General features: G+C 39.1%; 1 protein-coding gene across 5 annotated transcripts in view; it reads right to left on the bottom strand.

Annotated features, from left to right (window-relative positions):
* Window positions 1-15,231, bottom strand: part of NELL2 (neural EGFL like 2) — a 144,099-nt gene that overhangs the window by 58,083 nt on the left and 70,785 nt on the right. For 3 of the 5 annotated variants that reach the window (XM_089524258.1, XM_089524256.1, XM_089524259.1), the window contains one exon: window positions 15,073-15,198. The exons of the other annotated variants lie outside the window; for them this stretch is intronic. In XM_089524258.1, the coding sequence (XP_089380384.1) occupies window positions 15,073-15,198 (126 nt within the window). The remainder of the gene's footprint in view (window positions 1-15,072; window positions 15,199-15,231) is intronic. 5 annotated transcript variants of the gene reach the window in all.

The following is a 15,231-nucleotide window of genomic DNA, read 5'->3' as shown; positions in this document are numbered from 1 at the left end:
TTTCACTATGACTTAGGAATCAAAATAGGTTGCATTCATCACTGCTGAGTTTTGAGGCTGTTAAATCGTGATAATTATGTTGATGATGTTATTTCCCAAAGTAATGGCTTTAAAATATATGAAGTTATCACTACCACTTTGTACAAGGGATATGGGTGAAATCCTTATACCCATGTACATTTTTCATTTTAGAATGGATGGAAAAGAGTATAAAAAATATTGTAATGGGACTTTCTTGTGTTCTTATTTCAACTCCAATCCCCTGAAAATCTGCTCCTTGGAGTACCATTCCGGGGGGGGGGGGGGTGTGTGTGAGGGCCCAGTGGATAGAGAGGGAAAATGGGGGGAAATTACTTCTTGCTTGCATGAATAGAAGAGCAGTATCCAAGCTATTGTACTAAAATTTCTTGAAAATATATATTTTAAAGTCTATGTTAAATGCATATCTATTTTAAAGACAGTCTACATTTTAAGAAAGGCATGGTAGCGATATTTTCCAGCTCAGTGTGCTTGATCATAGCAAGTAAAGTTAGGGCCAAAACAGACCAGCCTAAAGGACACCACTCCTGAAAGAGCTGGGGGGGGGGGGGTGCCATGGGAACCGCATGCCATGGCCCCACTCTGGCTTTTTTCCAGCACAAAAAGTTTCATTTTCATTTTCATGAGGGAGTCATCAGGCAGACCAGCAACATCTTGGACTGCCTGAAGGAAGAGGCCCCTCCCTCCTCAACTGTCATCTTGGCCTCAGAGGGAGCGATCAGGCAGATCCAGCAACATCAGGGACTGCCTGAAGGAAGAGGCCCCTCCCTCCTCAACTGTCATCTCGGCCTCAGAGGGAGCGATCAGGCAGATCCAGCAACATCAGGGACTGTCTGAAGGAAGAGGCCCCTCCCTGTTTAACTGTCATCTCGGCCTCAGAGGGAGTCATCAGGCAGACCCAGCAACATCAGGGACTGCCTGAAGGAAGAGGCCCCTCCCTCCTCAACTGTCATCTTGGCCTCAGAGGGAGTCATCAGGCAGACCCAGCAACATCAGGGACTGTCTGAAGGAAGAGGCCCCTCCCTCCTCAACTGTCATCTCGGCCTCAGAGGGAGCGATCAGGCAGACCAGCAACATCTTGGACTGCCTGAAGGAAGAGGCCCCTCCCTCCTCAACTGTCATCTTGGCCTCAGAGGGAGCCATCAGGCAGACCAGCAACATCTTGGACTGCCTGAAGGAAGAGGCCCCTCCCTCCTCAACTGTCATCTCGGCCTCAGAGGGAGCGATCAGGCAGACCCAGCAACATCAGGGACTGCCTGAAGGAAGAGGCCCCTCCCTCCTCAACTGTCATCTCGGCCTCAAAGGGAGCGATCAGGCAGACCGAGCAACATCAGGGACTGCCTGAAGGAAGAGGCCCCTCCCTCCTCAACTGTCATCTTGGCCTCAGAGGGAGTCATCAGGCAGACCCAGCAACATCAGGGACTGTCTGAAGGAAGAGGCCCCTCCCTCCTCAACTGTCATCTCGGCCTCAGAGGGAGCCATCAGGCAGACCAGCAACATCTTGGACTGCCTGAAGGAAGAGGCCCCTCCCTCCTCAACTGTCATCTTGGCCTCAGAGGGAGCCATCAGGCAGACCAGCAACATCTTGGACTGCCTGAAGGAAGAGGCCCCTCCCTCCTCAACTGTCATCTCGGCCTCAGAGGGAGCGATCAGGCAGACCCAGCAACATCAGGGACTGCCTGAAGGAAGAGGCCCCTCCCTCCTCAACTGTCATCTCGGCCTCAAAGGGAGCGATCAGGCAGACCGAGCAACATCAGGGACTGCCTGAAGGAAGAGGCCCCTCCCTCCTCAACTGTCATCTCGGCCTCAGAGGGAGCGATCAGGCAGACCCAGCAACATCAGGGACTGTCTGAAGGAAGAGGCCCCTCCCTCCTCAACTGTCATCTCGGCCTCAGAGGGAGTCATCAGGCAGACGCAGTAACATCAGGGACTGCCTGAAGGAAGAGGCCCCTCCCTCCTCAACTGTCATCTCGGCCTCAGAGGGAGTCATCAGGCAGACCCAGCAACATCAGGGACTGCCTGAAGGACGAGACTTCTCCCTCCTTTGTCACCTTGTATTTGTATTGCATTAATATTTTTACTGTACACCGCTATGATCATTGTGGAATAGCGGTCTATAAATAAAACATATTATTATTATTATTATTATTATTATTATTATTATTATTTAATTAGAACCAACTATCTTTCTAGAATATCAGACCACTGTTGTTCTATAGGGAATGAATTACACTACATTCCTCTAGATGCTAATCTGTTGTCAGATTACAGAATTTGTTTTGTGTTTTGCATCAGGTTATGGTGTTTGAGTGTAGAAAAGACTTAAAGACAAATTAGGGCACCAACAGACATGCCAAAATAAAGCTGCTTCGGGTCACTTTGGAGGTATGCTGTTTAAATGCTGCATGTGTCCTAAAAGGCTGGAAGCTCTGCTAAAGCCATGCTCCAGTCCTAAGGACTGCAGCACAGCTTTGGCGCAGCATCTGGCCTCTTAAGATGTGTGTGTCATTTAAACAGCATATCTCCAAAGTGACCCGAAGCAGCTATATTTTGGCCTGTCTGTTCAGGCCCTTAGTCTTTAAAAAAAAAGTACCACCCCATCCAATATTTATTGAATTATTATCATGAAGTTGTCCCCAAAGATCTTCAACTGTGTTATCCATGCATAAACTGTAATATATATTTAAAGATACCAAAGAACAAAAACAATCAGTACAAAGTCAAAAAGAAGCTTTAAGGACAAAAAGGACTGATCTTGAATATTCAATGTATGCAGTACCTCTTTTTGCATTGCTACCTGGAAAAAAAAACCCTCTATGAATAAAATATCAAGGAATCTTTCTTTAATTCTTTCTGAAACCAACAACTACCAGACAACTGCTCTTGATAGAAAAATATTACATTGCTTTAACAATAGAAAAAGATTACATTGCAAAGTACTTCATACATACCTACTTCTATATAAAGGCTACCAAAACAGGTCCATGTAGCTATTAAACATTTTTCAGGAATGTACAGCAGGCCCTTGGTATCCACTCAGCTTTAGTTTAGGACTCCCTGTGGATACCAAAATCCATGGATGCTCAACTCCCATTATATACAATGGACTAGTAAAATGATGTCCCTTATATAAAATGACAAAATCAAGGTTTGCTTTTTGGATTTTTAAAAAATATATATATTTTCAAGATGTGGATGATTGAATCCATGGATGTAGAATCTGTGAATATGGCAGTCTGATTCTAATTGTGTATCCTATCCTGATCATCAGAAGAGTGCCCATAACAGAACTATCTATATACTCCAAAAAATCACGAACACTGGAGCTTTACACACAGAATCTGCCAGCCAGCACAGCTAGTCTCTATACTGGTTGGGAATTTTGCAGCTTGTAGTCCAAACAAAAACAAAAACCAACAACAATAAATTCCAACTTCTGAGTGCAAGTTTATAGCTGTTATAGCCACCACCATCACTTAAGACTAATACATATGTTTACTAAAGTAGCATGAGAATACTGCATGGCTGGTTCACGTGCTGCTCCAATAACTGAAACAACCACATAGATTATTTAACTGAGATGTTACATCCACATGAATCTCACTGATCCTCAGGTAAGCAACAATACACCGGAAAAAGAAAACATATCTTCAAGCTTAAGCAAGATGGTCTAAGGACTGTTTCTGAAATAAAATCCAGTAAGAAGTATTCTTTGCTAACAAAGGCCCTAACATGTAACTGTATTTGTCCATAAACTTCCCTAGCATTGAATTTCAGTCAGAATGATAGTTGAACCCATCCAAACTGTGAGCTTTTGACATTTTGATAAAGCCCATCTTGTTTGGACTTTTCCTCCTATGAAATACTTAAGATGAACTGACAGTTCATGTCTTGTTTTGTCAATAAATGAAGACTTCAACATTCACGGTGTTAAGTCCAACCTGACAGTGAGAAGGCATGTGGATTTGACTTCGCTTGTTCTGCTGCCACTGCCCCAGTGAAATAACATTTAATACAGCAGTCCTCCCTCCCATGGGCATGATGGCAGAGAACAGCAGGAAAGGAAATTTCCATATTCAAAGCCCTACTGGGTTCATGCCAGTGGAGTGTTTTCCTTTCCTTGTCCACATTCTTCTACTGATTGCCATGCCACTTTGAGACAAGTTGGAAGGATTTGGCTCCTATACATCCAACAACAATGGGTTGTTGGATGGGGATGGGGGGAAGCAGAGAGAAGAGATGACAGAAAAAGAGAGAGAGAGAGAGAGAGAGAGAGAGTTTCTTTCCCCAGACAAACCCTCAACTCAAATGGAGGACCTGCCAGCAAAAATGGGGGGAATCACACACATACCCAAAAGCTAAAAACACACAAATAAATTCATGCTTCCTAGTCAGAATGGAGGATGTTTTGGAATTCCTTTGGACAGAAGGTTAGAATGGAGGAATTCTGTAGCACTTGTTCTAGGAAAGGAGGACGGCCCTAAAGCAACCCTCTCGTGGAGTTTCTTGGCCAGTTTCTTCAGAAAAGTGTTTGCCATTGCCATCCTCTGAGTCTGAGAAAACTTGCCCCAGATCACCCAGTGGGTTTCCATGGCTCAGTGAGGATTCAAACCCTGGTCTCCAGAGTCCTAGTGCAATGCTCTAGGCACTACACCAGCCTGGCTCTGTTCTCAGATGTAAATCCCCCTATTGCAATGGCATTTACTTGTGGGCAAGTGGCTATTACAACTGCAGTGTTGGATTCTATAGGAAGCCAGAGCTCACAGAGGGGGTTTCCTTAGCTGAGCAAGGATTTGAACCCTGGGTCCTTTGCTGGCTGGGCCTCCTTGGGGAGTTGATGGGCCTGGGACGAGGGGTGCCTCTCCTTGCTGCCACTGCCACCATTCAAACCAGGGCTAATGACTTCCAAGTGGCCTCTTCCTCACTAGGGGGCTGGCACTGGTGGGGCTGGACCAGGATGTGGCTTTTCTGCGGGTGGGGAAGGGACCCCTGAAGTGACCCTGGAGTCCCGGGTCAGGATGGATGGATGTCCTCACCACAAAGGTGATCTATTCTTTTCAAAAGAACCACTTTTTCATCCACACACACATGCACACATACACACCCTAAAGCTATAAACACAGCATATAAATTCATACTTCCTAGTCATGCTCAGAAAGGAGGACGTTTTGGAATTCCTCCTGGGCAGAAGGTTGGAATGTAGGATGAGTCCTAGGTAAGGAGAGGGGAAAAATTTTGAATTTCCCAAAAACCAGGACAAGATGGGTTACACCCTCTGCCACTAGTCCCTCCCCTCCAGTGTGACATGATTCAGGTCTGTTGTTCCCACTTGCTGAATACATTTTCTAATCTATTCTTTTCAAAAGAACCACTTTTTCATCCATCTTCAAAAAAAGCTATTCTTTTGCGTGTGCCTCGCTTCATCATGGCTCAGAACAAGCACAGTTGGGTCTGAAACCATTTCCAGTGTGAATGAGGCACATATAAACCGATAAGCAAATCGGTTTAAATAATAGTGGGAATGGGCCCTAAGATTGTTTTTATGCCATTGAAGAACCACCCACAAAATTAGACTGCACTGCAACAACTGCATTGTTCACCAGTTTCTCAGTAAAAATCTTTCTTATATGAGCTCAGATAATTCTAGGGGAAATATGGTTTTACTGGGGGATTTAAAAACAGTTGATCTATAAAATTACAGAAATCAAGTGAAAATTATCTAACATAACCAACAAGAAAGAGATGAATATTATGAAGAATGTACTAAATATACATAAGCAACAGCTGTACTCCTCCATGCACTGTCATTCTCCATGCATAATGTCCAGATAACAGCTTCCTCACAAAGTTAAAACTGTGTCAGTTTCACCATCCTTTTTGCAATAGGTTGCAACTTTTTGTCTGGGCATTCCAAATGGCTAACTTGTCCCATACTGCCTTTAAAAACAGGTTTTATTATTGAATTTTATTGTTGTTTGTTACAGTATCTTATGGTTATATCATCCTTTCAATGCCTATCTGCTGAAATACATTTTAAAAAATAAATTTGCTTAAAGCAACTTCCTTTTAGATCTTCTTAGTGACATAATTTTTATTATCACCATATTTAATATTACAATTCAAAAAATGTACAGGCCAAAGTATTTAACAAGATTCCTTAATATATACCATACATGTCTATTGTGCACTGGGAGACAATGATATAACTAAGCTACACACAGAGGGAAAATACTTTTTCAAAGAATCAGTCCCATTAATTGGAGAACCACCTATCTGTATAATGTCAAGTATTCTTTACATTTATCTTCATTACTAAGTTGTATGTGATTTTCTAAAACCCTGAGCATCAAAGGTAACAAGCATTTTGCAGCTTGTGGGCTCCCTGTTCAGTGGACTGAAACCAAGCAAATGACACAATTACCTGCTGTAATTACTGTTGCTGACAATATATTTTCCCCTGGTGATCACTTTATGAGACTCTGTTTCCTTATCATGTCAGTACAATCTCCATGCTGCTCCTTTTGCAGATACTGATGTCTTGGAGTTCCATTAGTTAAACACAAATACTGATGAAAGCTGTGCAAATCTAACTTTTGCCATCCCTTTAGCAAACATCCTCCTATCAATTTGACATATGTTTACAAGCTAATTAGTAAGAATTTGGCAGTGATAATCTGAAATGTCAATGGGGCTGTAAATACAACAGAAATGCTTCAATGGAGTAGAAGAGGGGTCAACAATATTTATTAAGAAATAATCATTTTAGAAAAAGGATGGGAAACAGTGGCCTTCCATAAGATTATGGGCAGCAGCTTCCATGAGCCTTCATCATTGACTATATAAAGCCTGCTTAATTTCAACTGAGCAGGTAACATAATTTACTATTTCATGAAGTATGTAAGGACAGCCAGAAATATGCATATGCATGAACATCTGGGAATGAATGAAAAAATTACTAGGGTTCATTCAGTTAAATACTGTATTCATTCATTCCAAAAGAAAAGCAAAGAGTAATGAATGGGAGTTCCCTTCATGACTGCCAATTGTTCAAGCCATTATTCATTCATACTATCCAGTGGGTAGGTAACTCTTGTGATATTTGAGTTAAAATTTACATTTAGGTTACATTTTTTTACCCAATATAGCATAGGTCATTTTGAGGTTCTCTGAAGAAATATACAGCCCAAATGATTACAGGTAGAATAGAATAACTTAAGATCTTATATAAATATGCAAAAGCCCATTTATTCTGTTATAGTTTTTTTAAGTTCATCTTAGTAGGAAGGTTCCTGGGCTATAATACAGTATATGAAATTGCTCCTACTAAAATGGGTGATGTAAGGTAGGACTTGAGGTTTCAGACAGCATATTTGGTGAAACTCAGTATAAACTGCCAGGCAACTAGTGACCTTTGTTGACATTTTACAAAGTCATTAACAAATGTCAGGGTTAATACCGACTAGAATTAAATGATATATTGTTTAACAATATCAGTATGCCCAAATATCACCGTATGTAACCTTACATATAACCTGAAGAACTACTAATATACAAAAAGCACTCTTGAAATGAATGAAAGGAGCTCTCAATATTAAATTTTCAACCAAAAAACTGAACATCATCTTATACTATCGTACACTGTATACTCATCTCCATATCAAAGAGCCTGTAGTACAAGCAAATGAGATTTAATAGTAAAGTTGTCCAAAAACCTGTCTGCCACCAACCATGGGCCAATAGTTTTTGCTATTAAAGGCCTAAAAGATGGATATAAGGACAAACTATTGTGTTCTGGTCAACAAGATGTGAAGAAGTCCACTTAGCTACTATCTGACTAAGCTCTAAATGTTATTTCATTCTTTTGTGTATCATTGCATTTTCCAATGTCCTTCTTGTCCCCTGCATTCCTCACAATCTGCATAACTTCCCACATGAAATAAATGCTTTTTAAAAGAAGCCCTTCTTTCTTGTCCTCTTTTTCTCTTTTTACATGGGACAGGATGGGATTGATCAGGAAGAGCCTCTTTCTATGGCTCTCAGACCTTCCCTGTTATGTGCAGATTTATAGGGTATTCCTTCATTTGGCAAGTAGTGGGTAAAAATCCTTAGAGACTTGAGCTTGCATAACAATTAGCTGTGGCCTACAAAAGGACAGCATCTGGGTTCCAGAACAGCTTGATTAATAGGTAAGGGAGCTAAGACAGCAGGTGTGTTAACAAGACAAAGAAATAAGCACGTCCTGTTATAACTGGGTAGTGAAATAACATCTGCTCTCAGCTTGCTTTGGAGATGAGAAGAAAAAAAGAAAATTAGAAAATACTGATTGTTTAAAAATATTTTTTTCTTTTTTTAAATTAAAGTATGAAGCAATCCATGTTCGTTGCTTTCAACTGACAATGCTAGAAGATTTAATGATGCTTGTATGCTCTGGATGCTGACTCTTCTGGTAACCCTGTAGCATAGCAACAAGCATTGGATCTGACTGGAAGCTCATATTTGCCACTAGTATGAACTCAAGAATTATGCATCTACTTTGCCAACTTTATATTAGGTTGATGTTAAAATATGTATTTTAACAAGTTTGCAGTGTCGCTTTGATGCATTCTACAAGGCAAAAGGTCAAAGATACTGAGTGTTCTCAAGTGGAATTATGCTTTCCCATTGTAAATGTGCACTGTCATCCTTTTTGTAAATGTTCTCAATCCTCATCAAGCAAATTGCAGCGTAATAGCTGCTCGAAAACCTCCTCTGTAAAATAATCTCTTTACAGCAATAATAGTTTGATTACCCAGAATCTATATTTTATATAGACATGGGACTCAGAACAGTATTTATATTTCTGCCCAGGTTAAGGAACTTTGGGAACTTCTGGCAAATTAACATTTCAAGTTTTGCATTATTTCTAATTTTAAGTCATGCATTCAATGTAGCTTATGATTGCTTTTAAGCAACTTGCTGGAAGCAGGTATATGACTTCATTCGTTGATTATATATAAATGAAGTAAATGAACTGTAGGTTATACAATCAGGGTATAGTATTACATTTATTATTGCGATAAAACGCTGCATATCACTGTGATACTGTAGAAAATGAAAGCTATGGTACTGCTAAAATCAATTATTCAAATGTTTTCTTAATTATGTCAGAGTGCCTACCACTATGATCTGAATTGATCACTGTAAAGCCTATGGTCCCTCAAGAGTCTTTGGGTCAAATGACATGATGTTTACCACATTTTTAGAACCAGTCCTCCCTTAAGTGTTTTGCAGGGTAAACATGGTATAATTTTTAAGCCTGACTGCTGAGTCACACGTCTGTAAGAAAATCCTGTTGTGAAGGGAGAAATGTGCTATATGCTGCGTATATTAAATCCTTTTAACATCTGCTTTGATCAATTCAATCCCATTAACATCTACTATGACAATCTTGAATGCTTCACAATGTCCATATGATGCAATAATTGCTTGGCAACTTGAGTATTTGAATCTTGCACCTCAAGATATGTAAGTGTTATTTGTCATACAGAGAAATGTTTGCTGAAGTGAGCTTCTCACTTTGTGACTGGGACATAAATTATCAATCTCTTAACTGTAGAGATCACAATATAAAGGAAATGTTACTCCAGTATACTACACTCATTACATATTTGTGGATATCAGGCATGGGTTGTATCCAATAGTAATTACTTTGCTGATCAGAAGGGTACACCAGCAGAACAAGGGGGGCAATAATCTGTGCTTAATCCTTCATACCAAATTTGAGATGTCCAGATGGCTCACAGAAAGATGGAATCATTTTCTGTTTGATGCATTCTAGGGTAGCCATTTGTTCTACTTTACAGGGGACAATTTTCTATTCAAAGTGTGCATTGTGTGCTTTCAGGTCATTTCTGACTTAAGGTGCCTTGAGAATAAGGCAACTGATCATGGGGTTTTCTTGGCAAAATTTATTCAGAGGAGGTTTGTCACTGCCTTCCTCTAAGGCTGAGAGAATGTGATTTGTTCAAGGTTGCCCAGTGGGTTTCCATGGCCAAGTGGAGATCCAAACCTTGGCCTCCCAGGTTCCTTGTCCAACACACAAATCACTACACCATACACACTATTGGAAGGCCTCCTCTCAAACAGCCAACGAGAGCTGTCCTGTCCAAATCAAAAACATGCAACCATAAGAAAAGGTGACAGGGAGCTTCAGCCTGCAGCAGTTATGTAGTGAATAAGCAGTGCATAAATCACTTGGTTAAAGTATTCCCCCATTATAGTGAAATACACTAGATTCAATTTAGCGTCCCTCAGCAGGTCCACTGGATTCAATTTATTTTGCAACAATTTTTACTGTGTTTGCATTTATGACAATAATTTAGACTATTCACATTTTATGAATAGCTATGTCTCCTTTTGTCCTTTTGGGGTCATGAATAATGAATTTGCTCTTTTCTGAACAATGTTTCAAGTGTCCATCATAATTCCTTCTGTCCACCATAATTCCTTCTGTCATCAGATTGACCTTTGGATTGATCTTATCAATCCAAAGTATAGTTAGCAGATAAAACAGTGATTGTCCCCTCACTGGATCTCCAAGGGAAGAAGGGAAAGGAAATAGATCCTTTGTAAAAAAAAAAATTTTTTTTTTTAAAGTCACACCGGATCATTCATTTAGAAGACAGTCAACTCTCATAAAAATTTTCACAATTCAGGCCTTTTTTTTTTTTTTTTTGCGACAAATAGGTTTGGGGAAAAAACCCACATGGCATTATTTTGGGTAATATATTGCAGTTTGGGAGTATTGTTCAGAAAACAAGAATTATGTGCAGAACACTTGCGCTTTAAACAAAATTACATTGTTTTCTGTACAGAAATGTTTTTCTGCAAGTCAATTTTTTTTATAAAATCATAAAGTGCAAAAATATACAAAGACACTTATAATCTCAGCCAGGAGGAGAAACGCTTTAATTAATTTTAATTATTTTTTTCTATTATACATGAAGATTTGTAACTCTTTAAATCTTGCTTTTAACAATTCCCCTCCCCTCCAACAAAAGGACACCTTTAACAGACTCTGCAGTTAAATGAGTGCTCAGTTTTTCTAATTTATGCCACTTTTTTTTTTTTTTTTTGCAAATGTCCCTGTAGAATTGGTAACACCTTCCTAGAGTCATTATAGCAAGGGTGGGAAAAGAGTAGTTTAAGGCATGCTTAAGGTTCACCACTGAAAAACTATACCAAAAAGAGGGGGGGCAAGCATTTAGGATAGATTAAACTGTTGTTGTTGTTAACTGCCATCAGGTTGACCTGAATTTATGGTGACCCTATAAATGAGAGACCTCCATGTTATCCTATCATCAACAGCCCTGCTGAAGTCTCACAGACTCAGGGCTGTGCTTTCCTTGATTGAGTCTATTCCATCAATAAATACTACATTGAAAGACAACTCAGTGGGCTTTGGAAAGGTAGGCAGGCAGGCAAACTAAGAGGCAAAGTGGCAGGGCACTAAATCAAAGGCACATTTTCCAGGCCAACAAAATTTCCTTATTGAGTGCACTATTTTACAGCTGTAAAGATGATTTCAAAATATCAGAGTTGAAATACTGCTGCATTGAACAGTGGATCATAGATGAGATATGGTGGTCAGAACTGAAGTATTTTACTGAAAGACACTAACAAAAAATATCAGATACCTAAAAAAAAATAATTAGACAGGTCAGAGGGGGAAATCTTTCACTACCTAAAACACACATAAACTCACAAAACAATAAACAGATAGTTACTCACATTATTAATAGAACAAGAAAGTCAAACAGTAATAGATTAGTCCAGGGGTTCCCCAACCTTTTTGACTTGTGAAGCCCTTATTTCTATGACAGAGCTTATAAGAGACCTACCCTATGTCTTACAAGTTAATGGTCTTTAGGAGTATATATAAGAATATATTCTTATTCATTAATTTCACTCAAATTTTGTTTCTTTCATTTTCCTGGAGCAGTCTCAAAGCACCTGGGAAGTGCATGCAGAGCCCCAAGGGCACCTCAGAGCACAGGTTGGGAACCCCTGGACTAGGCTATTCAACAAGACAAAGACTGGAAAATGAAAAACAAAGACTGAAAAAAGCACACTCACATGACAGTGAATAACATCTCAAACCCTAACTATGACCTTCAAAGATCTGTTACTACAAACAGATACATCTAGCAAATCAACAAAGAGATGCAGGAATAACTGACTATATAACTTCAATTACATCTCACAATTTCTCCCCATAAGCATCTTGCTGGCATGATTCTTGCAGTTTGGAACTATCAGTGAACAAAACCCAGCTTCCCTGCTTATACTCTACATCATTCCACAGGAACCTTATCTTTTTCTGTCACAGAATTACTATTTTGATTGATCATGGGAATGATGTGGACATGCTCTGTCTTCATCTCAGCAAACCATTTGAAAACATTTTCCATAATATTCTTGTTGATGCAATGACAAAATGTGAGTACACAGCTAATTTAGCAAGGATACTCAGTGAATGATAAGTAATGGCTCAGCATATTTCTGGAAGGAGGTCTCATGTGAAGACCAAAACTATACTTCACAACTTTTTAAAAAATAAATGACTAGTATGAGTGTATACAGGATCATTCATCAGTGCTGGAATTCACACAGAGAATGATACACAGCTAGGAGATAAAGGCAACACCATAGACAATAAGATCATAATGCAATAGGATCTAGGCAGACTAGAGCACTGGAATAAAATTAAAACAATGAAATAAAATTAAAGGACACCACAGGGTTGTGCACCATGCCACTGCACCATCCCATCTGCTACACAAATGTCATGGAATGGCAGTGGCACAAAAACTATGTTAAAGTATTTCTACTTTAAAACAAGACATACATGGGATATGGACCTTGGTTTAAAGCAGTTCATCCTTCCATGGTGCTTCTAGGAATGGGAGTCTTCTTTAAACAAACAAGCAAACAACAACAACAAAAACAACACATGCTCCCTTCATATATAAAAGAAGTGTCTTAAAATGCAACCTTGGTCACTCTCACACTGCTAAGGTTTGTTGGCAAATTTGGGAGAGATAGCAAGACCCATGAACTACAAGACATGTTTGGCTCAGCAGATGATGGGCTTTTCTTCACTAGACACATTTAAAATAGAGGTTGGGTGGCCATCTGTCTGGTTTGCTCCCTGCTTCATTAAATCATCTCCAAGAACCTTTCCAATGCTCTGCTTAATGACCACTGCTCATATTTGCCAATTGAGGATTGTTACTTTGCATGTTGTGCTTTGATACAGATATCCAAATACACATGTGTGCTTCATCAAGCATGAAATACAAGCACATTTAGAATTTTGACTGTGAACCTTTCATATGTTTGATTTTTTTATTATTATTTATTTATTCAAAAATACAAAAACACAGACCAACAAACATATAAAACCAACACACAAACATTGAACATAAAATACTGCTGGAACCTTTCATATGTTTGATAACTGTGATCAGAAAGCACTGAAGCTTTTGCTTCTCATAATTTCAGAAATCTAACTGAAAGGATCTTTTTTTAAAAAATTACTAAGGCCCTAATATCTGGGGGATAGGAAGTAATTTCCTAACCAATCTACAACCGGTATACTGCAAATCTACCTTCTAGACTGAAACTTATCTTTTGCCTATCTATGTAGCTTTAATTTTTTTATCTTTACATCTTTACTTTCCAACCAATATTTCAGTCCTCCAAAGAAATAAAATGAACCAAGCCTAAGAAACAGGAACATGTATATTTATAAAACAGTATAAAAACAAGCACGTAAAAAGCACATAAATAAAATGGGATGTTAAAACAGTAGCAGCAATAACTTTAGACTTTGATAGAAGAAAACAAATGCTTATTTTGCACTCAGGTATCCACATTTACATATACAACTTAAAGTTTAAATTGGCTCTAAACTGACAGTTAATCATTTTATGTTTCTAAAGAAAATCTTTCTTCTTAAAGTGCAGCTCATCATTGCTGAAACACTTTTCTTTAACCCATACTATTATAAAACTGATAAAAACAGTCTAAATGAGGCAGTGCCAAGAGAAGTTTAAGGCATTGTCTTTCCTCTGGCTTAACAACTTGTGCTTCTTTTGGGAAGACAATAGTCCAAATCTACAGATTAAGATCATGTGAGTTGTCATGTCTGGCACTTTTACTATCAATCATAAATGTGAGTTGGGAGGGATTGTCAATGCATAGCAGTACAACTTGATCCCAGAATATGATGTAACTGTTGTTGTCAATGCTGCAAAGCCTTCAATAACATTAAAAATAATAATAACAAAGTAAAATTATTAAATGTAGCTGATCTGCAGACAGCTCAGGGCAGAGAACAAAGAAGCACTGCTTCACATTCTACATAATTTATGAAATTTGAAAATAGAAGTAATAGATATATGATTGAACATGTTCATGGAAGATAGATGTGACAGTGGTTATTAATCAGAATGTGTCTTTGATTGTAGATGCTGGAAACAAAGAACAGGGAATGAGCCCCACCTTTGGGCCCCTGTGTACAAGTCTTCGGGGATATCTGGGTCAACATTTTTTGACACAGAACACTGGTGTGTAAATTTAAACATGAGGTTTGCTCTTTAAGAACTGATAGGTCTTATCACAAAAGGCTAGGTTCAAAGTGGGGCTTGTTTCAGAGCCTGGCTTGTTTTCAAGCTACCTTGGACCAAATATAGATATCATGGGAATACTGGTTAGTTAAAAGTTGAAATCTTCTCTTGTTTGTGATGCAAAAGACGAGATAAGAACCCAAGATCTAGCTCATTCTCAGGAAGTTTTAATTTTAGCCTGCGACTACTATTTTCACTAAATGGAATAACACACATTAGATGCTACATGTCCCTAAAAATCATTTTTTAAAAAAATATTCAACTGTATTGATTTTCTGTTAATGTTATACAGTAATCTATGTAATATTTTCACAAAACTGAAACTATGGTGAGCTCTTTTGGCATACAAACTCCCATCTCTTACCTGTACATGAGTAGTCATCAATCCTGATGTAACCTGTTTTGCAAATGCACATAAATGATCCTGGTGTGTTTACACACATGGTATTCTCACGGCAGTAATGCCTCCCTTCAGCACATTCATCAATATCTGTGGACAGAGTAGAGAGGCCAGTTCATCATT

The sequence above is a fragment of the Sceloporus occidentalis genome, unplaced genomic scaffold (genome assembly GCF_023333645.1).
Source record: "Sceloporus occidentalis isolate IW3139 unplaced genomic scaffold, rSceOcc1.0.p SCAF_5, whole genome shotgun sequence".
Lineage (NCBI taxonomy): Eukaryota > Metazoa > Chordata > Lepidosauria > Squamata > Phrynosomatidae > Sceloporus > Sceloporus occidentalis.
This window is presented reverse-complemented; position numbering and strand designations above follow the sequence as displayed.